Here is a 27,577-nt window from a genome sequence, read left to right as displayed (position 1 = left end):
ATTTTTTCCTTTTATATTATAGAAACTTTTTTTTTAAATGGCTCCTGCCAGAAAAAAACCCAAAACAATAACAACAATAAAAACTTTTTTAAAATACCAGATTTTTCTGGAGAACAATTTTATCCCGATGATTGGCAACCTGAAAGAGTCTACCATCAGGATCTTCAGTGTTATGGTTGAAGAGGCTGGTATGATGAAAGCTGCTATCTTTTGGTTCCTAAATGATCCTGAAGTGCACAGTGTAATTTGTACTGATACAAAATGTAATAGAAAAATATAGTAAGAAAACAATAGCAAATGACCAATCTCAAATGGATTTCATATCAGAAAGGCCACTTAGTAAAAATCCAGAGTTTGGTGTAAAAAAAAAAATATTCCTTACTATTTTTACTCCAAACATTTTATAATTCCATGTGATAATTAAAATAGCATGCCCTACGGTTTACAGATATAAAGATGCATTGTTTGTACACTTGTGGAGTGCTGACTGTGTTGGGGGAGAATGTATCTTTGGCCACATATACCAATGTTTGTTATTCTTTGCACATAGTGTTGCATGCTTAATATTAATTACAATTCAAAATAAATATACTGATAAATATAAAATCTATATTCTGGGCTTTCATTTGCAGAAATTAAATATTTACAGCTCATCTGAAGGTAGTACAATTGATATAACTTTCCTTGGAGAAGAAAAAGCAGATATTGAATCAGAAGAAGCACTAGAACCAAAGGCCTGTTTTACAGAAGGTATGGAAAGAACATTTTGGTTTATCAATTCCCATTAGTGCAGGCTGCTATAGTTATATAGTCCAGGCTTAAATTAGGCTAGATGACAAGGGGTTGTAGATTCGAACCCCAAAATAAAGAGGGTTCTATTGTGGGCCGTCTGCTGGTAATAGGATATTCTAAAAGTATAAGCAACCTAAGGCCCTGACCCTATACTTAATAACTTATACCTATACTTAAATTTACACATTGTTAACAGTCGCATTGAACTCAATGAGAGTGTTCCTGGCATATAAAGTTAAGCATATGCACAAGTCTTTCCAGGATCAAGGCCTAAGACTTTAAATTTTGTAACGACTAAGAGATCCAATCCTGCAAACTCTCACTCATGTAAGTAGTGCCTTTGATGTCAAATGGAGTACTCTTATGAGTAAAAACTGCAGGATCAAGCCTCTCAGCCTGCTTTCCTGCAAAGAAGCCTGCCCACACACTCATATCCTGCATAAACTTCAAAGGGCCAATTTAGGAGAATCTGAACATTCAGAAATTTTGAGATGTCAAAAAAGTGATATTTTGGAATTTCAGTTGTATAGCACCTTAAATGTACACACTGCTTAACAATGTGCAAAATCTGATAAAAATATGGAGTTCTTATATAGAATTTTTATCAGTAGAGCTCAAAGCACTTTATAAAGGTTACTATCATTATCCTCATTTTTACAAACATAAAGGACAAAATCCATACAGCCTAGTCCTAGTTTTCCAAAAAGTTTGAAAGTTCGATGCAAGTTTTCACCATTTCACTTTGAACAATTTTTGCACTTCTATTTATCTACAAAATTCAAATGTTTCATAACAACTTTGAAGCTTTTAAATTAGAACTTCAAATCCACATTTGACTCCAATTAGGTCCCTTGTGACTTAGAAATGTTCTCACTTTCATGTGAAAATAAACCCACTTTCAAGAAGAAAAAATTACAAACAAAAATATTTTTGCAACTCAGGACCATTTTCAAATTCTTAATGAAATGCAAAAAAACCACTAAATTTTTGAGTATTTCACATTTTATTACAAATACATTTTATCTAAATGCATGATGTGCATTGCTGTCAAGGATGTGACCAACTTTTAGTTAACTAGGCATTTTGAATAACTCAAGATGAGATTATTGGGGCTATAAAGTATATGCTCTTGGTCATTTCAGTAAAAGTTGCAGGAGTATGTAGTATTTTTACGTGAGCTGATGAAATACAATATAGTCTATGTGTAGGGCCCTACCAAATTTACAGCCATGAAAAATGCGTCACGAATCGTGAAATCTGGTCTCCCCCTGTGAAATCTGGTCTTTTGTGTGCTTTTACTCTACACGATACATATTTCATGGGAGAGACCAGCATTTCTCTCACTGGCGGGTCTCACCCAAAGGAAGTTGCAGGGGGGTTGCAAAGTTATTGTAAAGGGCGTTGCAGTATTTCCACCCTTACTTCTTCGCTGCCTTCAGAGCCAGAGAGCGGCGGCTGTTGGCTGAGTGCCAGGCCCTCTCAGAGGTCCAGAGAGGCTCGGACCACTTCCAGCTTTTGAGGCCCTAGCCATGATAAAATTAAAAAATGACAACACATGAAAACAAAATAAGGCACCAAAAAAAAAAAAGAGAGACATAATTTGAATATTTTTTTATTTAACAAATGCTTTTCTAGCCTTTTTCTGTGCAGATGCACTAATTATTGAGGGAAAATCTAGCTTTCGTGCAATGTCACTGTTGATATTAAGCATGGTGAGCCCATTCAAACGCTCTTGTCCCATAGTTCAACGGTAATAGTTCTTTACCTGCTTCAACACATTGAAGGTGCGTTCACCTGAAGCCACTGATGCAGGAAAACTGACAAAAATATGCAATTCAGGTGTCTAAATGTGAGGTCCCCTTTGAGCTTGAGGACCAGGCCAAATGGCCCTCCTGGCCCCCCCTCTGATTGGCCCTGCTGTGCCTAGCTCTGAAGGCAGCAATACCATACCATACCATACCATGCCACCCTTACTTCTGTGCTGCTGTCGTCAGAGCTGGGTGGCCAGAGAGGGTCAGCTGTTGACTGAGGGCCCTGCTCTGAAGGCAGCAGTGCCGAAGAAAGGGAGGCAATACCCTACCATGCCATCCTTACCTTGGCACTGTTGCTGGTAGTGGTTCTGTCTTCAGAGCTGAGTTCCCAGCCAGCAGCCAAATCTCTCTGGCCGCCCAGCTCTGAAGGCAGTGCCACCATCAGCAGCAGTGCATAAGTAAATGTAACAATACTGCAACCTCTCCCTCCTCCCCCGATAATTACCTTGTGACACCCCCTTCCACCACCCCCACATACACAACTCCTTTTAGGACCAGGATCCCTACAATTACTACACCATGAAATTTCAGATTTAAATATCTAAAATCATGAAATTTACAATTTTTTAAATCCTATGACCGTGAAATTGACCAAAATGGACTGTGAATTTGGTAGGGCTCTATCTCTGTGTAACAGATCATCATGAGAACTAATGACACTCCAGGGAGAGCTAGGATTTTACCTCTGGGGTCATTAAAATGGTTTAAGATACTTTATGTTTGACTAATCTCTTAAAAAGAATGGGAAGAGTGCTAGTGACCAAGTGGGCATGAAAGCTCTTGGGCTCTGCTAGAATATGAAATTCACACAACTAAATCCTTCAGGCCTCATAATGAAAACAGAGCTTTCCAAGGTGGAAGTGGACTATACAGATCAGTGGTTCCCAAACGTTTTACTAAGGTAACCCACCAACTGTGTTTTGTCTTCTTTTGCAACCCACTCAGGGTCCAAACTGGGTGGGCAAAAATCATAGGCATTGTGACCCCATGCAGGAACCCTAAGCTCAGAGCAGGAAGCTGGGCCCATGCTCACTATCCAACTCCACACGCACACACACTCTCTCTTTCTCTCTCTCCACGGCCTCTTCTCCACACCAGCCCTATGATCTAGAACCTTTCTGCAAACGGGTCAGGAGCACTATCTGGGAAATATTACCATAGATGGTTCTTACAAACCTATATTTCATGAAAAGTTTACTTTTGTTCTAATCAGAATAGTTATTGTTTTTCTCATCATATTTATTTGGGAAATTAGTATATTTTTCCAAACTTGTCTTGGGTAGAACCAATAAGACAATATAAATCAATAAAAACTACACCTCTACCCCGATATAACCCGACCTGATATAACATGAATTCGGATATAATGCGGTAAAGCAGCGCTCCGGGGGAGTGGGGCCGCGCGCTCCAGCGGATCAAATCAAGTTCGATATAACGCAGTTTCACCTATAATGCGGTAAGATTTTTTTGGCTCCCGAGGACAGTGTTATATCAAGTTAGAGGTGTATATACAGATTAAATAATTATCATAGTTGTAAATTGCGCCTTTAATACACCCTATTTGTTAAATCCTGTAGAACACTTTTCCTTTATTTGAGATTAATAAGTGTTCCAAGTTATGATATCTATAACTTAAGTGCCGGCAATATGCTTATTGCTATACAAGGCAAAAAAGTCTTTGCCCTAAGAAGTTTCTATTCCAAAAGACAGATAAGTTAAGATGCACTGGTAGACCCAGAAGATAGTTTTTAAACTGGAGGAAAGGGGTTTCCTCAGTCTTTTTACCTTGCCTAGTCTTGAGATGTCAGTCTTAGCCTTGATAATTTTCTCTAAGGGTTAACGTTTGTGGGCCTCATGGAAGTAGTGAGTCTTTTGGAGGCATTTGGATGAGGAGAGAATGGGGGCCTTGCACACTAGGATTATTATTTCATGTAGAGGGGCTACACGGAGGAAGACACAAGGCTGTGAGTGAGTGAGAAAGAGAAAGTGGCAAGGCTGGTGTTGTTGGAGAGGAGGGAGTGAGGGGGACACAATAAGAAACAGGATCCAAGATGTGTGAGGTGGTGCTGCATATCTTTCAAAGGCAAGGACAAAAAGTTGATACAGTAGGGTACGAAGAAGCAGCAGAAAGGTTCAAAGAGGGGAGACTTGTGGGGTCATCTACAGATGAGGATGGCATTTTTAACAGCTGTATAATTGATAAACTGAAGGGAAAGGCACTATAAGAACATAAAAACGGCCATACTGGGTCAGACCAAAGGTCCATCTATCCTGTCTTTTTACAGTGACCAATGCTAGGTGCCCCAGAGGGAATGAACAGAACAGGTAATCATCAAGTGATCCATCCCCTGTCGCCCATTCCCAGCTTCTGGCAAACAGCGGGAACTATGAGAATACTAAAAACTAACACTATGGGAATCAAGGAGGCCAAAGAGGGAGAGGCTGCAGATCCTCCCAGAGCCGGAGCCTGGCCACCTTCTTCCCCTTCCATAGCAGGGTAGAGCCACAGACACTAGCAGTCTAGCAGGGAATCTGCTGCAAACATATCTTCACAGCATTTTTCAAAACTTGCTCCCCCCCCCCTGTAATTTTGTCCATTTACCTCTTACCTGTGGCTCTCATCCATCTGCTGTTGCACAACTTCTCTCTTCATTCATCTAATGACAGCGCCACCAACCTTTGGAGTTCAGAGGAGGTCCACTGTTTTTGTGGGGGGATCCAGGACTAAGCCCCCCGTTCAGCTCAAACTTGGGCTGGAGGGGGAAGAGAACCCCTGAAAGGACCCAAACCCACCCTCCTCCTGGATACTGAAGTGGGTCCTCAGCTCTTGGGGGGAAGAAGTAGTTCTCCCACTCAGCTCCCTTTCCTCCCACTATGAATCAGAGGATTCTCATGATGCTGAGGGGTAAGTCTTGCCAAACCCCAGCACGTGTGTTCTTCACAAGGCAGCAATTAGTGTTGTTAATTAACAGGTGGGGTGAAAATCAGTGGTTCAGTCCCTCCTCCACCTTGCAGCATGTGTGGGCAAGCAGAGTAGCCTGTTACTCCTATGTAGCATTCTCTCAGCCAGTAGTGTAATGGGAATTTGGGAATTGTGCCTGTCTGAGTTTCAGCACAAGAACCTTGCTCTGCCAGGTAAAGAGACTCAGTTTTCAGGCAGCAGCAGAATGGGAATTGTGTCTTTTGATCATAAACTGTAATCTTTTTTTTTTTTTCAGGGAAGGGGGCTTTGAGTTTGAAAGGCTGGGAAAGGGTTTTTCTCTCCACCCCTCCCCTACTCCAGACTGGCTTCACGCTAAAGCATAAGGAGCATGTCAGGCAGCCTGTGACCAGAACAGAGGCTCATGAGTATCCCACACCCCACAGAACTGCACCATTAGAGGAGTAAATGGGAAATCCCTTCCAATGTTCAAAAGGCCCCCTGAGTTATGGAGTAAAGCCCTGAGTGGTACTAGGTTGCATCTGCAGTATTTACTTGGGTGCTTGCCAGCCTGGGGGAGCAGGTAGGCAACCTTTTAGGGTCCTAGGGACATCTAGCAAGCTACTTCCACAACTGAAGTATTTGTACCAGTACCCCACTGTGGTGGTATGGTCCCCAGGCCAGGATGAATAACATGCTATCTCCCCTCTGTGTAAACAGCCAGGGGAACTACCACACATGCACCATTAGGAGAGAAGGAAACTGCAGGACTTTCCCAGGACAGGATGCCAGTGGCTTACAAGGAGCTTACTAATATTAGTTAAATGACTTCCCTTTCAAGCAATATTAAATACATAGTTTCTGGCAGATGCATTCTAAAGGACATCTGATTAAAGCCAAGTGTTAACCTAAATTGTGATATGAAAACAAAGAAATTTCACAAGATCTGGGAGCCTAAGTTTGGTGCAGCAGTACCTTCACCAGTGAAACACCTTCAGAAGGAAAATTCCTTCCAAAAGACCCCATAAATCATAAGAGTGATGACCTGCTACACAGCAGTTTCAAAGTTGCAGCTATCACCATTCAGACCAAAGGTTTTTCATTTATTTAGTAAGGAAAGTCTACTCAGTAGCAAGCAAGTAGCTCATCGTCTAGCGGTATGAACCTTGAGACATCTTGGGCTCTTTCCTGATCAAACCCTTGATGTGATTTGTGACAAGAGCAATGGCTTTTAACTTGATGGCTGCAAGGAAGCCATGTGACACCCATGAGTAGCAATCAGTCGTCATAAACAGATACCTTATATATCCAAATGCACAGATCAGAGACAGCAGTTTGGGGAAACTTCAGATAAGTTAGTAGCTGAGAATACGGAGAGCCTCAGACCTCACTATCAAAGCCAACATAGCAATCTACTGGTCGCTACAAGCAGCAAGGGTATCCAGGAAGACACTATTACCATGGCAGAGGGAGAAATCTGAAGCAGAAGCTTCCAAGGAAACCTAGATACATTTTTCTCCAAACCAACAATATCCTCATCATGACAAAGACAAAATGAGCATTTGTGTACAAGAGGTCACAATTTCTGTCCAAGACTCTTCCTTTCGATCTACCCTTTCTGCACTCAGAATTTTAAGTAACAACTAGCTGTAGTCACAGCAAGGTACAGGTCATAAATTAAATACCTATATTCTTGCATAGACAATAAACTAATCAGTGTCCTGCCCAGAGAAGCTGACCACTCACGACTGGAAAGCTGATGGAAAGGACTCATGCCCACCAGTTCTTCAAAATCAAGAAGAGCTTCTGAACCCAATGCAGAGAATTGCTCACCCATGGGTCAAAACAGACATAGCTCTGGCCATAATTTTACCAACACAGCAAAGAATTGCAAAGATCCAAAATTTCATTGCATTGATCATTCCCTGGCAGAGGTCATCCATAACTTATTATTTCCAAAGCTAGGATTGGTAGTGCCAAGCATTGGCTTCATCCCCTGAGTGGGCTTCTCAGAATCACTTTTTGAGGTCATGGAACCATACTCCTGATGCAGTGCAATGCATTAGGTGTCATTCTCAGATGGCATCCGAATTGTCCTTTGTGGAACAGGTAAGTACAAAGAACGTTCTGAAAGTTAACCCTGTTTCCACTCTAGACCCTTGCTTACTCACTATGATAGCAAGCCTTGCGGTATGGGTAGCATACTTGGCAGACAAATTTCCAAAATCTCAAAGTACACATTCTTTAGATCACTTTGACAGCTCTACAAGCAGTATGTTTGAACAAAAAAAACAACAACACCCCACCAAACCCACGACGGACATTGCCATGTGGGATTGGACCAGTGGTTCTAGTCCAATATCCTGTGTATGACAGTGGCCAGTATTAGCTGCATTTCAAACTACTTCATTAAATCAGTGGAAATTTGTATCTGAAACACTCTTAAATTAATTTAAACCTGTTTCATATCAGTTTAGCTTGCCTGTGTAGGTTTTCTTTTTATGTATAGATATCTGTTTCGTTCTGCCTCAAGATTGTTCTGGCATGAATGTTGTGATATCTTCAGTGTTATCCGTTCTTGTGATACTTGATGTTTTTCTTAAAGCCCCGCCCTGCTCCTTAAGACATATTATTAATAGGAAATCTCAGCTTTCTTTCTTTTTTTCTCTTTTTTTAAGTTTCTAGCCCTCATAGATGCAGCAGAATGCTTGAGTGTGCCCAAAAGACTCAGAAACTAGAAGACACAAAATGAACCCCAAATGTATTATTTTTTAAAATATCATGATATTTAATCAACTCTCATTATGTTTGAGGCCTGACTCATGATTTTGGAACACTTGAGATTGGCAATAATGTATCTGGTCAACATTTCAGATACCTTTCTCTCCCCCCCTCCCGCCTCCCACTCCCTATCAGAGGGGGAGGAAAGTAAGAGATGTTTGTTTGGACTAAAAAGAATGATACCCTAACTCCCTGATGATGTGTAGAGGAGCGAGTCAGAGCAGGCCTCTCCTTATATAGAAGTGCATGGAGGAATGTGCAAAAGGGAGAGGAGTTTCTCTCAAATTCACTAAATGATAATTTTCTGACATGTAATAAACAGATTTCCAGTTTTCAGAAATGCTCTTCCTGTATGAATTCAGAGGCTGATTCCTATTGTATTACTTTTGATTAGAAATCTGGAATACCTTTTCCTATCTCAATTATTTTTTCATCCTCAATCAATTGTTGATTACATTTTGTAAGTATGAACTCATGCCCTTTCCTCTAGATTTATTCAAAAACAACAACAAAACCCTTCTCCCTCCAAAAAGATACAATATTATCTTACAAGAGCAACAAAATATGTTGATGATTGGGAGATGTGGAAAGGGGGGTGCACCAAAATGTGGTTTCAGTGCTGTGTCTGCATAAAATTAGTGAATACCGTTCTCAGAGCACATTTAGGCTGACACCACTGGTGATGATTTACAATCAGGCAAGTAAAATAGCCCAGTCTTATTAATTTTTATTTCAGTAGGAGAAAAAGGGAAACATAATAGTGTTTTCCAAATTGGGAGGAAAAAACAACAACAAAGGAACGAAATCAATGGGACAACTTGCATAAGCAAAAAAATGAGCAGAAATATAACTCCAAATCACCAAGGAAGGGCATCAAAAGTTTCAAAGTTGGTGTCAAAAGTAATAGGATTTAAAAAAGAAAAAGAACAATGCCAAAAAAGATAGCTATGGTGCTGATATTTCACACCAGTCAGCATTTAACTTTGATGTCTGCAACAAGGTGTATTATGCAGGAGTTTGTTAAATATTTCTGACAGGAACTGAATATTTTAATCATCCAGCTTGCTGAGATTTCCTGATGTGGAGAAACCATAATTAGCGTGTGTATAAATTCTGTTTTTTTTTCCCCCCACTGAAAAACATATCATTGAATGTCACTATTATTTTGTGTTTGTGCATGCGCATGTGCACAACAAAATTTTTATTTACAAATTGTAGCATTCAAGTAAACCTCTTGGAAAAAGGTTCATAGAAATTGAAAGGGGAACTATCAAGGTAAAATCATTTTTGAAATAAAACAGTTTGTTATTAATTAAAAGTCAAATCCTGCTGTGACTTGTGCCATACATAACTTCACTCTATCCAGTGAGATTACTTATGTGAATAAATATTTGCAGAATTGGGTTCAATGGGATAAATGGTGCAAAACACTTACTACACTATTTGCTGCTGCTGAGTAATCTGCCTATGGAACTACTCACAGTAGTAAGCACTACAACTGGTAAGTCTTTGTAGGATCTAGTTCTTAAACTTAGTAGATACACCTCTACCTCGATATAACACTGTCCTCGGGAGCCAAAAAATCTTACTGCGTTATAGGTGAAACCACGTTATATCGAACTTGCTTTGATCTGCCAGAGTGCGCAGCCCTCTCCCCCCCCCGCTCTCCCGAGCGCTGCTTTACTGCGTTACATCCGAATTCATGTTATATTGGGCCGTGTTATATCGGGGTAGAGGTGTATCATTAAAACAGCATTTTTAAAATATCTAATTTATTTCCTACTCTAATTTTTCAGTAGAGAAAATATTTCCACAAAAGGAAACTTATTTTATTAGGCTATACAGAAACTTGATTCTCTCCCCTCCCCCTCCCTTTTGAGTCCAAATTACTAGACAGTGACCATTTTACAATATCCTAGTACATAATTACACTGTTCTAATGAAAAATACTGTTATGTTTTCTTAGGGACCAGTCCTACAAAAACACACACGTGGAACATATTCATATGAGTGAAGTTACTCATGTATAAATGTCTACAGGATCAGTCCTTAGTCTCTGCCTTCTGGTAGCTGCAGTTTGTTTTCTTGTTCTGTATGTACATTTTATAAAAAGGTTGTAAATGAAAGTGAGCTCAACTATATCATTGCCTCTGATTTCCGGTTTGATGTGGAGTCAGGAGGCTAGCAGAAACTTAGTATCAAAATTTAATTTGTCAGCATTGATTTACTATTTCAGAATAATATCACAAATTGATTTGTCATAATTTATTGTCCTGATGATTAGGCTGTGTACGAAAATTCAAGTTCTGTCAGGTCCGCCTAGAAAATAAGAAAGGAAAAATCTGGTGGAATCTTCGAAAAACCTGCTATAAGATAGTGGAACACAACTGGTTTGAAACCTTCATTGTCTTCATGATTCTCCTCAGCAGTGGTGCTCTGGTAAGTGAAATGTGTAACAGGCATATTATTTCTGTGAGAAAACACCCTTTAGAAGAATGGTTAATCAAAGAGAGATGTATATACAGCTTTTTTTTTTCCACTAGGAAAAAGTTATTTAAAAAAATATTTTAATAAAAAATGTCCCATATCTGGAATCCCATATGGGGACACCCAGAATTCCTTTATCCTACCATTAGTAGAGATTAGTTCTTCACACTGTTCTGGCCAGAGTTTGTATTGGGGTCAGATTGTGAGTGAGTGGAAGTTCTCTTTCAACATTCTGGCTGGCTCAGACAGAATACTTGCAGGACCATTGGGGAAAATACACACAAAAATAGAGGCTGTAACACCTGTACATACGTATGGATTCATACCTTCACTAGACTGCTTTCTTTTTCTTAGTTGGTATCTAGCCATATCCCCTTTGGAGTCTCTGTCAGCCCTGTCCTTGGTTGCTGAGACTACAGTAGCAGAGATGTGGCTGCTCTATGTGTGTAACGCTCTTTCCCTCCTTGGGGAGGGCACCTCTGCAGGGCCAGCCACAATCTAGCTTTTATTATTTTATGGGGAAATGGAAGTGGTGGTCAAACCCAGATTTTGTAAAGGTTTGATCAGATGAAAAAGAAAACAAATATAAAATGACATGTAAAAACTCTTATCAAGGTTCTTGGACCATACTCCTGTATAGATTCCTCCAGCCAAATTCCTCTCTCTCCCCCCAAGCCTTCTGGGTGTCTTTTATTGCATAGAGAGAGCACATAGATTTTAACATGTTCTTTATATTTGCTGCCTTTTAATTTGTCATATTACCTTCAGCTCTGCCTACCCCCTGCCACTGCACACACAGAATTCTGGGGTAATGTTGTAGTAGCAAAAACATCAGCAGTTGAGGACATTGTGTCACATTGGTAGATAGCAGGTGGGAGGAACAGTTGGACTGCAAGATGAAGGAAAGGGGAGGAGAGTTTTTGGTATAAGAAACTGCAGATGAGTGCATGGATGGGGAGCTGGTTTTAGAGAATAGGACTAATAGGGTCCAGGCTGTCTGTTTCCATTTAGGAGCAGGAGTCCATGGGTAGATATGGGAGGGCGACAGATGAACCACTTGATTTTGGTGGTTGACTAGACAGCAACAAGACGACTTTTTTTTTTTTAAGGAACAATGCTTGCAAACACTTAAAAAAATCCCAAAATGGTGTAGCAACCCTAGACGAGGAATCCCTGTGAACTTTCAGTGCCTGTGGTACAGATTACACAGATGTGTATTTCTTATAATCCCAATCTTTCCCTTAGGCTGCGACTCTTTAATTTAAAATTGATATTTCTGATGTGCCATCTCTAGGCTTCATGACTGCTTGCTAGGCATCCAGTAACAGGGTATAGGGCATTAACTTGCTTCCCACCAAATTAATAAATCTTCTTCTGGGCCACTTAATTTCTATCAAATTAAATTTCTTGTATGAAAAGTTTTATTTGGGTAAGTAGTAACTTTGATTAGTAGAGGGTACTTTTTATTCACATATTAGAAACAGATCGTATCCATGCTTTATAAGGGCAAACCACTGTTACATAATTGTCCCAATTTCTTTGAACAGGTAACATATGAGTTTGTTTAATTAGCCATTTACCCTCCCATTATTTTTTACACACCTACATATCCAGTCTAGTTGGGCAAAATTCTCCAGATTACATTTTTTAAAAGTTCTCTAGCTTTGTAGCCAAAATCTCATAAAAATCCATTAAGCTATTCATTTATTTTGACACTCTATCACAGAGGTGGGCAAACTATGTGGCCCATGGGACTGTCCTGTCTGGCCCCTGAGCTCCTGGCCTGGGAGGCTAGCCCCCAGCCCCTCCCCCCGGCCCCCTGCAGTCTCAGCTCACTGCGCCGCCAGCGCTATGCTCTGGGCGGCAGAGCAGTGAGCTTCTGGGGCAGTGCCGTGGCGATGTGGCTGCCTGTCCTCTTGCAGCTGCGCTGCCAGCCACCAGTGCTCCAGGCAGCGTGGTAAGGGAGCAGGGAGGATTGGATAGAGGGCAGGGGAGTTCAGGGGGTGATCAGGGGCCGGGGGTGTGGATAGGGGTTGGGGTGGTCAGAGGGTGAGGAACAGGGGGTGTTGGATGGGGCAGGGGATCTGGGGGGGCAGTCAGGAAGGAGAGGGGGGGTTGGATGGGGCAGCAGGGGGCACTTAGGGGCAGGGTGTCCGGGGGCAGTCAGGGAGAAGGGATGGTTGGATGGGACAGGAGAGTCCGGGGGCAGTTGGGACAGAGAGCAGGGGGGTGGATTGGGCAGGGGTCCCCAGGAGACCGTCAGGGAATGGGGGCGGTTGAATGGGGCAGGAGTCCGGGGGGGGGGGCATCAGGAGGCGAGAAGCGGAGGTGGGGGAGTTGGATAGGGGTTGGGGGCTGGGCCATGCCTGGCTGTTTGGGGAGGCACAGCTTCCCCTAACCAGCCCTCCATACAATTTCAGAAACTCGATGCGGCCCTCAGGCCAAAAAGTTTGCCCGCCCCTGCTCTATCATGTATCCTGCTTGTGTTTTAAAAAGAGACACCTGGAAACAAGTGTCTGTTTATATTTCCTATAGTTATTCACTGCATGAGCTGTCATTTGAGGGTTAGGGATTTGTCAGTTACAGTATACAGCATTGGGTCACTGTGCCTCGTTTCTTCTTGCCACATACTTATTACATGCTTTTGTGAGCTGTAGGTATTCGTGTCTAATACTGCCTTGTGCATTGAATTGAGATTTGGCTTGTCTGAGTCACAGGGTCTGTGTCTAGGATGACAGTAGACAGTTTTCTTAAAAACCTTTGGAGGATTGCTGTAGATCACTCCCATCACCATGTACCAAAGACTTAAATCTCAAAAATATATTTTGTAATCAGTGATAAATACTACCTTCAGAAAACATCCTGAATTGGAAAGTGATTTACCTTTTCCTTTTCATCTTCAGCCCATGCAGCCTAAATTGTAACTTGCAAAGGCTTATGAATACTGAACTTGAATACTATTTGTTTGTTCACAGGCTTTTGAAGATATATATATTGAAAAGCGTAAGGCTATCAGGACCGTGCTAGAATATGCTGATAAGGTCTTCACTTACATCTTCATTCTGGAAATGGTGCTAAAATGGGTGGCCTATGGTTTTCAAACCTATTTCACTAATGCCTGGTGCTGGCTGGATTTCCTGATTGTTGATGTATGTACTATATTTTCTAAATAACCTATTTTTACTCTTCTGTAAGTTGGCCATTCTACATAACTCATTGTTAGTCATATGTATAATGAGGACAGTACTCTGGGTTAAAAATGACCAAAAATTCACAACTGGTGAACATTTCCCTGTTGCCTTGTGTTTATCTAATAACGCATTAAAACTGCATTTGTATGTTCCATTTCATTCTGCATCTTCTGTTTGTTTTCAGCAGTAATTTTCATGTTCATTTTATAGCATTCCTGCTCGATGAGGTGGCAAGACAACTTTAAATATAATCCTATCACTTTTCAGCCACTTCTGACCTTCTAAAGCAGTGATGGGCAACCTGTGGCCCATGGGCTGTGAGGGTAATCCGCTGGCGGGCCGCCAGACACTTTGTTTATATTTGCATGGCCACCCGCAGCTCCCAGTGGCCATGGTTCGCCGTTCCCAGCCAATGGGAGCTGCGGGAAGTGGTGCGGGCCGCGGGGACATGCTGGCCGCCTCTTCCCACAGCTCCCACTGTCCGGGAATGGTGAACTGCAGCCACTGGGAGATGCGGGCAGCCGTGCAAAGGTAAACAAATTGTCTAGTGGCTCGCCAGCGGATTATCCTGCCAGGTCGCAAGTTGCCCACCACTGTTCTAAAGCTTATATTGGGAACTAAATCTTTCTTAACATAGATTCGTATCTTGATAAGCACCTATATGACTTAGGAGCACTAATCACTGGGATTTGCACTCCAAGTCATTTAGGTACTTTCAAAACTCCCATGCATATATTTTATTTTATGACATCTACATGAGTTCATACTCATGAGTTCTTTCTGTCTTTGCAGACATTGGGAAAAATTCAAACAAACTGACAAGGCCACACAAACTCTGGAATCCTGCCAAAAGTTTTAAATCTGCAACCAGCAGCAGTTCAAGCATATCCGTTCCTTTCCTGTAAATACTTTGGTTTTTAGTTGTTGGGTCTCTCTTTTTTATGTTTGTTTATGTTCTTTGCTTCCACAGGCAAAGCAAGTTAGTAATTCAGCTTCTCCCAACCTATTTGTTTTAGAATTTTAATTTTTGTTTATTTTTGCACAATAATTATCTCATATCAGATTCTAACTCCTCTCTCCCTCTCCTCAACTGAGAAAACATTAGAGCATTGAAACTCTAACCTTCTCTTCTGGGTTTCCTTTGCCCACCTATCTAGGTAAAGTCCCTCCCTCACCACTGCAAAAAAAGCATAAAATTAACTCCCCCTTCTGAGACAGGGGCAGTGGCTCATAAGAAACTTAAAACAGATACTGTGACTACTTCCCCTCTTTCCTGTTCCAATAGCTCTGTTCTTCAGGAGAGGAAACTATCAGTTTGTGCCATGACCACAATCTCTGGACAGTCAGGAGCATGCTGTAACACTAGATAGTGCCTTTAACCACATAAAAGTAGAGGAAGGAGGTCTCAAAATAAGGGAAACAACCTGTTTCTAATTTTGTTTGAAGAAGATATTCTCCTCTGAAGACTGCATAGGATCCAAATGGGGACTGCTGATTAAAACTAAAATGTTAAATGAAAACATTGGATAATTTCATAAGTAATGGGAAGCTAGTGGTTTCCCAGCTATACTCATCCATGGCTCAGCTGCTAGGATTGCTGTGCCATGGTAGAATTCCACACACTGTATCTCCAGAAACCCATGATCTTTAATTTTCCATTTCTATTTGTCCATCAAGGCCTGCTTTTTAATAGATACTACCCCCCTCCCCAGGCCCCAACACAGATTTTGGAATTAGTATCTCTATTAAAAAAAACCAAAAAACTGCATCCTTCATCTCATGAAGATAAAGTACCTTTTCAGAGACATCCTTTGGTAGTAAGGTGATACATGGACTGCGCCTACCCTTGCTTTTTAAGACATTATCTTTGAGAATAGGAAACCCAAGACAAAGGGAAAAGAGCCAGTTGTCAGAAATGCAGTGCCATATAATTAAAATTCTGAAAAACTAATGAAGCAGTGGCTTCCTTTGTGAAAAACATGGTGGCTTCTCAGAAACCCAGTAGGCAAAATGCATTAGAGATAATCTGAGGCTTCTAAGATGCTTTTCCCAACACAGCAACAATATGGTATGATCCTGGAGGATAGGTCCATCAATGGCTATTGGCCAGTATGGATAGGGATCCCACCTGCTCTAATTGTCCCTAGCCTCAGTTTCCCAGAAGCTGGGAATGGATGAAAGGGGTGGATCACTCAATGATTGCCTGTTCTGTTCATTCCCTCTGAAGCACCTGGCATTGGCCACTGTCAGAAGACAGGATACTGGGCTAGATGGACCTTTGATCTGACTCAGTATGGCCCTTCTTATATTCTTATGATAACCATAAAGCTGTATTGTTCCCTTTAAATATGAGGAAATCCTCACAGTGCTTCATAATATTTCACTCACCACTTCTTGAATAGTCGATTCCTAAGTGTTTTGCTATGAGAACTTTGCAGCCAACTCAGTTGCCAGGCCCCAGTTTAGTTAAGATGGAACTTTTTTGTGCTCTTCATAGTTCATAGGATTTAAAGTCTTCAGGAAAAGTTGGAAGAAATAGCTGCAGAAAATACAAAGAAGCATAAGCATTCTCTCCAAGCTTCTGAACAGATCAGGAGCTGGTAGTCCTCTAGTAACTGTATCCAACATAAATATTCCATTGGTATTCTGACTCTACAAGAAGTAGATATTGGAACAGAAACTTCAGGAGAAGTCCCAGGCAAAATTCCGCTGAAATTTCTTCCATCGAAACATCAGCATGACTATGCCCTTGCACATCTCAGGCCCATTCTAAGTTTGAAAGAGCTACTTTTACACTACTCCAAATGCACAATAAAGCTATGTATTCAACTGGACCTGAGGGTTTCATGCATTGAGGTCCCACCATAGATTTAACTGCACATAAGAAAGTTACCAGTGTAAACACTAAAATCACTCAGTAGTTGATATGCTCCCAAATAAACTTTACCAGCAGTACTATACTTCTCTCTGTTGAACCAAAAGGAGTCTTGTTATAATGGATTCTTCAGCTGCAACTGGACCAGAATTCTCATAACAGATCCCAGCCTTGTAGGATAGGGAGTACACCTAGAAAACCAGATAAGTTAAGGGTCCTGGTTACCCACAAAAAGAAAAAGTATAACTATCTGATAACAATGCTAGCTGTTAAATTTTTGAAAAGCACTGCCAGCTCCAATGTTCTCATGCTTTTACATATTTTTATTTTACTCTTGGCTATGGAATGTTTTCTTCTGCTGCTCTTTACTGCTGGATACTTCTTGTTGCTGCAAATGTCATGAGATAGAATAGAGACTTTCTGACTTGGCAATATGCATTCATTGTCTGACATCTTTCCTACACTTACCACTAGAGTTTAACTCTTTGGAGGTATAATCTTTTTTTGTGATTGTAGTGTAAAACATTTTAGACTTCTGTTTTGAAATTTTCTTATAAATAGCTGTCTAATAATTTATAAGTTTCTACACTTTTTGGTAGGATCCAGAGTTGGTGTGTCCTCTAAGACAAACTGATTTCATTTGAACTGCACCTAATCTCTGCACATATAAAAGGAATGTACTGGAATGATTGGTGTAGATGCCAATTTTAGAAAGGTAAATGTAGAAATGTATTGGGTAAATAATTTTACATTAGATAAAATATAATTCTTAAGAAATTAAAACATTGGTAAATGTACCTAGCAATTTGCTTTCTCCAGAATTATATCATAGAATTCTGTTACACTTAATGCTTTTATAATGCAATATCGTTTGAGCTCAGAACTGATGCCATTTTTTGTGGGGGATGGAAGGCAGTCCATTATGGTCTTAAATATGCCACAGGAGGAGGAAGAAATCAAAAGGCCCACACACAAAATTTTTCCTCCTAGAGGAAAATGTATTGCTTTCATTGCCAAAATGAGATTTCAGTCTGACCCTGAGTCGCCAGGGTTTTCCCTGGCTCCGGCATCACAGAGGGCAGAGCTGACAGGAGGAGGAGAGAGAGTAAGAGAAAGCATTCTCACAAACAGTGAGAGAAATCCCCTTTGAAGTGTTCATCTGAGAAGAGGATCTCTTCCCCTACATCCTCCAAATCAAGCGAGAGACTGCATCTTGGTACAGGTGTGTCAGGAGGTCACAAAGAGCCTGGGTCTGGCTAATTGTTACCAAGACTCAACTGTGCCAAAAACCTCAGTCATGGATGGGACAGACTCAGCCTCAGTACTAGTGAGGGAAAGAAGAGAGTGGAAACCCCCTACACCAACAGTACAGACTCACAGCAGCAAGGAGTAGTCATCAGTACCTGTGACTAATCACCTGGTCTGAACCAGCACTGTTGACTCCACCAAGAGGTAGAAGCCCTTCCAGCCTCAGGAGTCAGGTATACTGTTCTTGATGACCTGGCTGCATATGCTGACCCAGAGTCACCAATACTCTTGGAACCAGTCATGCAGAGAGGTTCCCACACCACAGATCCACCACTCACCAGTACAGCCAACAAGATGGGGCATAATAAGACAGCGGGTACCAATGACTCCACCTGTTGATTCAGAAGATTTATATTCCTCAGGTGAGTTCAAGACCTGGATGACAACTCTACTGACTGTACTGAGACAGAAAGTTATTCCCAATATAGATTCCAGAGCTTCTTGGGCACGTTCCCACTCCCACAGAGCACACTACACTGCTGAGAATCAGTGGTTCTCCCCACAAGGGGACACTGCCCCCTTACCAATGTAATCTCTTGCACTGGTTTTAATGTGCCCCCTTGGTCCTGTCCTGTCCTAGTCCTGTCATCACTAATGAAGGGTCCATTTGAGCCCTTACTCTCGTGTTCCTTTGCTCACCTATCTATGAAGGTTGTATTCCTGGTTGCAATTACCTCAGCCAGAAGAATAGGTGAGTTGGGGGCCCTTATGGCTGACCCACCTTAGACAGTCTTCCACAATGAAAAGGTTCCCTGAGGTTGCACTCCAAATTCATCCCAAAAATAACCCCTGAATTTCAGCAAAACCAGGTCATCCACTTACCTGTCTTCTATCCAAAGCCACATGCCACCAGGTAACTACACTCTCTGGATGTCTGTAGAACCTTGGCTTTGTATCTGCAGGGGACAAAGCCCTTCAGAAAATTTCCTAAGTTATTTGACTCTTTTGGCAAATGTATGAGACAAGAAGCCACCTACTCAAAGAGACTGTGCAAATGGCTTTCAGCTGCATCCTGCTTTGGTTACAAGTTAGTGGCAACCTTCCCACCACAAGACGGGAGGGCTCACTCGACCAGAGCCCCATCCCCATCAGTGGCTTCGCTTAGAAGTGTCCCTCATCTGTAGAGTGGCAATGGTGGGGCTCTGTACACACTTCTGCAAAACATATTTGCATCCTTTGGCAGAGCACTCCTTTAATCTGTGGTACAGCATGGTTTCTTGCACCCCTGTCCTCGATGAATACTGCTTATGAATCACCTTGAGTGGAATACACGTAGCGGCCATCACTCAAAGAAAGAAAGGTTACTTACCATATAGTAACTGGAAGTCTTCAAGGTGTGTGGTCACTATCTGTATTCCACTACCCACCCTCCTTCCCTTCTACTGCGGGGCCTTATCCTAGGACTATTCACAGTAGAAAGGTAACCAAAGAGGCAGTTGGTCTTCACCACCCCTTATGCCCTCAGTTTGGTGCACAAAGAAGTAAAGGGTATATATGTGGACTAACAAACACAGCCAACAAAAAATCTTCTGGTCTCAGGTGAGTGGAATACACATAGGGACTACACATCTTGAGGAACTCCAGTTACTGTAAGGTAAGTAACCACAATTTATACCTTTTGTCTGCTAGACTGAAGAGCCGTGTATTATCAAATTTCTGTTCTCCATGTGTCTATTTACATAGGTTGATCAAATCACCACTTAATTTCCTCTGATAGACTCAAGAAGCTCGGTCAATTTAGTTTTTCACCAAAAGGCATGTTTTCCAATCCTTTAATCATTCTTGTGGATCTTCTTTGAAGAATTGAATTAATAATTGCACCAGATCTATGCTGTAATGTAGATTATTATTTCCTAGAAAAGAGAGTAACAAAAACAAATGGCTGTATGCCACATTTTGTCACAACTACAATAATTTTATAGTAATATAGTAAAATACTTCATGAAGGATTTAGGCTGCAAACAGATCATTTTTAATCTGCCTTGTAATGACAAATAATGATATTCTATTTTATTACTGAACATGCAGCAATAAGATTTAGTTCCTACAGTAATATGCTTAAGTGTAAATTCCTTAACAATCTTATCCATTACACCAGTAAATAAGCTTTTTATTTTCTGGAAGAAAGTGATTTCAGACTCAGTACCTTCCACATGGATTATGCTGCCTACTGAACTAACTGAAAAACTACTTTCAATCCAACTAATGAAAACTAAGTGGAAAATCTTTTGATTAAATGGATGTTATCTTAGATTCTTCAGGTTTCCTGATTTTCTAATACTACTTATATTCATTTAATGTCAAATTCTGAGAAAATTACAGCTCGTATTGCATTTGGGAGAAAATTACAGGTGCTTGACAACTTCTGTGGCTTGTTTTCTGAGTTTGGTGAAGAGTTGAGCCAACCTAGAGCCTTTCATCCAAATCCTCATCCCCTACAAACCTGGATGGCACTGATAGAAATGGAAGTCCGTTCCAAACCACCTCTGGTTGTGGTCTAACCAAGATTTTGCAAAACCAAACATGGGCTCCTTGCCCCAGCTATTCAGAATAATTTGTGATGAAGTTTTAGCATAGTTTGATAGGAGACACTCCTGGCAGAAGACATATCATGCACGAATTTTCTTGCTGTATTGGCAATTAGGAGGGGGAAAGTACTTCCTAATATGAATAAATTAAGTAATACTCAGATTTGTGAATCATCATTCCAAGCAGCCTTACTTCGAACAGTCCTCTGTATAGGTAGGGGAGGTAAGCTATAGCAGGAAGACTTCTATGGAGCTGAGGAAGCTTCACAGAGAAAGAGAAACACCTTTTCTTGCACAAACTGAGTAGCCTACAACTGATTACTTTTTAGTGTATCTTGATCCTTGTGAAAGATGCTACAGAATTCAATAAATAACTTTTTGGCACAAGGTTCTTCATACAACACTGAATATAAAACCTTTAATAAAACACAAGATTGATCGCACAAATTAATTACTGAGTTACATATTGACCCATCAACTCTTGATTAATAGTATCCTGAATTCTCAACAGACTTTCAGTTTTTTTTCTTCATTGTGGTATTTGGGCCCTGGAGAATATGACTACTATAAGTTTCTAAGGACTTTAAGCCTAATCCTATTCCCACTGAAGCTGATGTCAAAATTTCCATTGATTCCAGATCAGGCCCCTGATTGAGAGTAATAAGGCTCTTGTAAGATTTTAAGGCAAATTGGTTAAAATATAAACACATTGACAAACTATGTAGATTTATCTTTATTGCTTTACAATAGGTTCTTTCTGCTTGGTATAGCTTCTCCTCAGCTAAATTTATAGCATAATAAGTCAAAAGCGTTTCTTACACTAACAGGATTTCATCAGCATGACAGACTTTATGTATGAGAAATTTTGTGCCACCAGGATTTCACTATGATGCCCTTTATGAAACATATTTGAGTAAGGTAGTAACAGTCAAAATATTGTGTTAGTAAGAATTGTGGAGAAAGTCATCCAACCTTTTACTATTTTTTCCTGAGAATGTTATGATTCATCCATACCATGATTTCTCAAGGGCAGTAATGTCAGAAAAAGACTATTTGTGTTTTTTAGTCCAGCCCACAACCTGTATTTTGCAAAGGTACTTCCTATATCTAACCTGTTCATGTATATTTGTAATGATAGTATCATAGATCAAGAGACTAAGAACTTCAGAAATTCACTAACAACTTGATGTCTCTTCTTTTCCAGTTTTTTCCACTACCCCGTTGCTCTTGCTGTTAGAAGCACCGGGCATCTAAGAACATTTTCCTAATATCCAGGCTGAACTTTTCCACCTTTAGCCATTATATCTTGCATCCTTCAAAGGGCAATACAAGATACATACAAATAATTTGTCTTTGTTTTTTTTGTGTAGGTTTCTTTGATTAGCTTAACAGCTAATGCCTTGGGCTACTCTGAACTTGGTCCAATTAAATCACTTCGAACGCTACGAGCTTTGAGACCTTTGAGAGCCTTGTCGCGATTTGAAGGAATGAGGGTAAGACAAAATGAAAGAACCTGAACTCTTTATTTCATAAAAAGCGACTATTCATGTAAACATGCACAAGAAATTTAAAAAAATAGGAATGCTGTACTCACTCTTTATTGCACCTCTGTTACTGAGTTCTACAGAATTATGTTTTATTATGTTGTTTCTAACCATATGCAATTGTATGCATTAGCTGTGCTCATTTGGGTTACTTAATCTCTAATTAATCTTCAGACGTTTTTTTTTAGCTGTCAGTTCATAGCAGACTTAGCTGTAACAAGTTTAAATGTAAATTGATTCTATTTATATTTTTTCTCATAATTAGCTTTTTTTAAAGTAATCTTTATATAGCTTTATAATTTTTATATATTTTGCATACTTTATATACAGTATGCAGAATGGCTTCATGTAGGTATAGAAAAAACAGAATGAGAAGTGTTCAAATCTATTTTTATTATTCTGTTGGCTGTCAGGTGAAGTTTATACGGAATAAAGGACAGAATGATCCCTTTCTTTATTAGGAAGTTAATCACAGTAACTAAAATATCTTGATCGCAGTAAGAGTCATTTATCAAATATGCGTACCTACATATAATATTTTTGGTTCTCTTTTCTACAGAAATTGATACAGATATTGTGCAATAATTCACACAGAAAAAATATAGATTTGATTAGTATTTTTCTTCTGTTGATGTTTTTCTCTCTTGTAAGGTACCATGAAGACACCCCATCTAACGTTATGTGAAACACATATTCAGTGTGCTTTTATGATTTCTGCAATAGCTACTGTCAACATGATTGTGACCCAGCAGTGTGGGAGATATAAATCTTGTTTCATTCTTTGCTGCTTGGATGTATTTATGTAGTGACACAGATGAACATATGTAGCACCCTGCCTCAGTAACAAGAGTTCTTCTTCGAGTGCTTGTTCATGTCGATTCCAATCAGATGTGTGTGCACATGCACGATGGCCGGAAGATTTTTCCTTTAGCAGCATCCATTGGGTCAGCCTGGGCGCCCCCTGGAGTTGCACCCTCATGGCATCTAATATATAGCCCTGCCGACCTGCTAACCCTTCAGTTCCTTCTTACCGCCAGTGACAGTGGCTGGAATTTCCCTTGGCTCTTGCTCAGCAAGTTTCTTCGTTATTCCGTGTATATAGTTAGTTAGTTGTTAGTAGTACTCCAGTTAAAGTATAGTATGGTAGTTGGGGGGTTTCCCCTCAGTCTGGTCCCGGTGCCGTGGCATGCCATGGTCCCCGGGATTTAAGAACTGCATGGCTTGCGCCAAGCGCATGCCTAAGAGTGATCCACACTCATCGTGTCTTAGGTGCCTGGAGGAGACCCATCAGAAAGATCGTTGCAAGATCTGCTGTGAGTTCTGCCCGAGAACACTTAAAGAACGGGAACAGCAGCTGAAGGTGATCCTCATGGAGGCAGCCTTGTGCCCCCATTCCAACCCGGGCTCGAGAGACCTGAACCCTACGTGGCAAGCCCCAGCGCTGTTGGGGCATCCTCGACGTGGCATGCCCCAGCGCTGTTGGTGACTTCGGCGCCGAGAAAGGACTCCTCTAGGGACACTCGGCACCACTATGGCTCCTCATGGCTTACAGCGTCTCAAAAGAAGAAAAAGCCAGACGACCGTTCTCCTCTGGCCACTCCTCAGCGTCTCCTTCCGGGGCCGTGTCAACTCCTGTCCAGGTGAGGCAGTTGAGTCTGGTCCCACCTCAATCTCTGGTGCAGCTTCAGCTCACGTCCACGCCAGAAGCATACCAGGCTGCCAGAGATCTCCTCCACCTGTTGGCACCATTCTCACCTGCCAGGGAGGAACCCTCAACCCCGTGCTCCGGTGCATTCGAAAGGAAAGCCTGCTATGATGTTGAGGCGCTCCCCTTCGCCTTGTCCATCGACACCTACATGCTCCGACAGAGAGCCTTCCCGCTCCCCGAGCTCTCGACGTTCGAGGCACCGAGGATTGGCTCCTCCGTGGTCTTCAGTGTCGGAGCCCAACTCTTATTGCTCAAGTAGGAGCAGAAGCCGTAGAGCGAGGTCAAGCAGAGACAGAAGGGAGCAGTAGGTGTGGCCTCCGCCATGCAGAACCCGCCTCAGTGGCCTTTCTGGACTCCCTGGGCTTATCACCAGGGCCAGTGAGGAGCCCAGGGCCCACACTCAGCGACATCCATACTCGGCTCCGACTTTGGCACCGGCCTTCGCGATGGCGACACACCCATCTCCCACTCCTGCACCATTGTTGACATCAACCTCGATGCAGGCATCTACGGCCCAGGTGCCGATATCGGCACCTGACCCCACAACCCCAGCGGCTCCTGTGAGCGTGCCGATGCAGTTCCCTCCTGTGAGACTGATGCCGACGCCAACATTGGCTATGACGCCTACGGCCCCAGGGCCATCATCGGCACCACCTTCTCCAATGCTGCCCCAGGAGTCATGTGACCTGACCGGGGCAGATGGCAGGGAGCTTCTACTACTGGCACATGCTTCCTCCTCCTTGTTGAAGGACGAAGTGTTGGCAGGGACGTCAATAGCTCCTGCATTAGAGGACAACAGAGTTCTACTGCAGTTGCTCCGCAGGACTGCCCAAGGTTTGGGCATCAAGGCCGAGTAGGTAGTTGAGGACACAGATCCCATGGTGGACATCCTATCAGCCTCGGGGCCTTCACGGGTAGCGTTACCCCTCATAAAGACAGTGGTGGACACCACCAAGACTCTGACTGACACTGGCATCCCTGCCACCAACTGCCAAATGCAAGGAGCGCCGGTATTTCATCCCCTCCAGAGGCTTTGAGCATCTCTACTCCCATCCACCTTTGGACTCGCTGGTCATCGATGCAGCTAACCAGCAGGAGAGACAAGGTTTCCAAGGTCCATCCCCAAAGAATAGGGATGCTAAACGCCTGGATCTCATGGGTAGAAAAATCTACTCCACTGGTGGTTTACAACTCTGTATTGCTAACCAGCAGGCCACTGTTAGCAGGTACTCTTATAACACCTGTGCTTCCATGGCTAAGTTCACGGAGCTCGTCCCTTCGGACTCTCGGTCAGAATTACTGCCTTGGTGGAAGAAGGGAAATTAGTCTCCCGTGCTTCACTTCAGGCTGCCACAAGAGTCATGGCGACGGGGGTGGCTATTCAGTGGGGGGCCTGGTTGCAAGTCTCAGGATTACCCTACGAAGTCCAACAAACAATTCAGGACCTCCCGTTTGAGGGTGAGACTGTTTCAGAGAAGACGGACAAACAGCTCCACTGCTTAAAAGATTCCCGAGCCACCCTCAAATCCTTGGGCTTGCATACCCCCGCCACACAGCGGAGACACTTCCACCCACAACCTCCTCAAAGATTCCAGCAGCAGAACAGCCAGAACAATTCTAGGAGGAGGAACCAGAGTGGTAGGAGAAGGCAACTTCCCTCCGCTAATCAAGGCCAGCCCAAACTGCCCTCTGGCCCTAAGGCGTATCCTGGACCTGCACGACCTCAACAAGTTTGTGAGGAAACTCAGGTTCCGCATGGTCTCTCTGACCTCCATTATCCCTTCACTGGATCCAGCAGATTGGTATGCCACCCTCGACTTGAAGGACGCATATTTTCTCATAGCAATCGCGCACAGCCACAGAAAGTTCCTCAGGTTTGTGGTTAACAGTTCCCGTTACCAATTTACTGTCTTCTCTTTCGGCCTGTCAGCGACAGCTCAAGTCTTCACCAAGTGCATGGCACTCATTGCCGCCTTTCTGCGAAAACTTCAGATACAGGTGTTCCCATATCTTGATGACTGACTGATCAAAGGCCAATCCAGGGCTCAGGTGGAAGCTCAGGTGGCATTCATCAGAGCCACCTTCGAGAATCTGTGTCTCCTACTGAACGAGACGAAATCAACTCTGTCCCTGGTCCAAAGGATAGAGTTCATAGGGTTGGTTCTGGACTCAACCCTAGCCAGAGCATTCCTCCTGCAGGCAAGATTCCAGGCCCTTGACACCATGAACCAGGGACTCAGGCAGTTCCCCACCACCACCGCAAGAAATTGTCTCAGACTTCTCAGCTGCATGGCGGCCTGTACATACGTGGTTTGGCATGCCAGACTCAGGCTTCGGCCGCTTCAGTCGTGGCTTGCGTCAGTGTACAGACCTGCCAGGGACAGCTTGGACAGGATTGTGACCCTGTCTCACCCTATCCTCAACTCGCTCCTGTGGTGGACGGATGCTCAGCAGGTGTGCTCAGGAGTCCCCTTCGCTGCCCCACAGCCATGCCTGATGCTAGTGACGGACGAGTCAGACTTGGGATGGGGAGCTCATCTGGGGGACTACAGGACACAGACAGATCTCCGTCTTCATATCGATGTCAGGGAGCTCAGGGCAGTACACCTAGCATGTCAGTCATTCCGCCTGTATCTAGCAGGTCGATGTGTATCAGTCATGATGGACAATACGATCACGATGTTCTCTATCAACAAGCAAGGGGGTGCACGCTCCTCTCCCCTATGCCAGGAAGCCCTCAGGTTATGGGACTTTTGTATAGAGCATTCAGTCGATCTACAGGCATTGTACCTTCCAGGGGTCCAGAACGAGCTGGCAGTCTGCCTCAGCAGATCTTTTCACAGCCACAAGTGGTCCCTTCACCCAGACGTCGCATCTTCACTCTTCCAGAGGTGGGGCTGTCCCCTGATTGATCTCTTTGTCATGCGATGCAACAGGAAGTGTCAGCAGTTCTGCTCCTTCCAGAATCACAGTCCGGGCTCCACAGCAGACGTGTTCCTCGTCCATTGGGAGGGACCACTTTTATACGCCTTCCTACCCATACTGCTCGTCCACAAGGTTCTGCTCAAGATCCGCAGAGACTGGACTCGGGTCATTCTCATAGCACCAGCTTGGCCCCGCCAGCATTGGTACACGTCTCTCCTAGACATGTCAGTCGGAGCCCCAGTTACCCTGCCGCTCTTCCCGGACCTTCTCACACAGGATCACGGGTGGCTCCAGCACCCGAACCTGCAGTTGCTTCATCTCACAGCCTGGAGGCTCCATGGCTGAATATGTTCGAGCTCTTCTGTACAGAACAAGTCAGACGGCAGTAGGAAGCCGTCCACTAGAGCCACGTACCTGGCCAAGTGGAAGAGATTTTCAATCTGGTCAGCACAACGCAACTTTCCCCCGGCGCTAGCCTTAGTGCCCCAGATTTTGGATTACCTTTTGCACCTAAAGCAGAAAGGTCTCTCCTTGTCTTCTATAAGAGCACACCTGGCTGCCATCTCGGCTTTCCACCCGGGGGTACAGGGCCACTCGGTTTTTGCTAACCCCCTGGTCAGTTGCTTCCTGATGGGCTCGACAGGTTGTACCCGCACGTCCACCAACCAGTTCCTGCTTGGGACCTTAACTTGGTCCTTTCTAGGCTC

General features: G+C 42.8%; 1 protein-coding gene across 2 annotated transcripts in view; it reads left to right on the top strand.

The window, feature by feature from the left end:
• LOC117884794 (sodium channel protein type 2 subunit alpha-like) overlaps positions 1–27,577 on the top strand; it is a 140,957-nt gene that overhangs the window by 92,156 nt on the left and 21,224 nt on the right. For both annotated transcript variants that reach the window (XM_034785594.1, XM_034785593.1), the window contains exons 18-21: positions 633–750; positions 10,589–10,743; positions 13,767–13,940; positions 22,064–22,186. In XM_034785594.1, the coding sequence (XP_034641485.1) occupies positions 633–750; positions 10,589–10,743; positions 13,767–13,940; positions 22,064–22,186 (570 nt within the window). The remainder of the gene's footprint in view (positions 1–632; positions 751–10,588; positions 10,744–13,766; positions 13,941–22,063; positions 22,187–27,577) is intronic.

The sequence above is a fragment of the Trachemys scripta genome, chromosome 11 (genome assembly GCF_013100865.1).
Source record: "Trachemys scripta elegans isolate TJP31775 chromosome 11, CAS_Tse_1.0, whole genome shotgun sequence".
Taxonomy (NCBI): domain Eukaryota; kingdom Metazoa; phylum Chordata; order Testudines; family Emydidae; genus Trachemys; species Trachemys scripta.
This window is presented reverse-complemented; position numbering and strand designations above follow the sequence as displayed.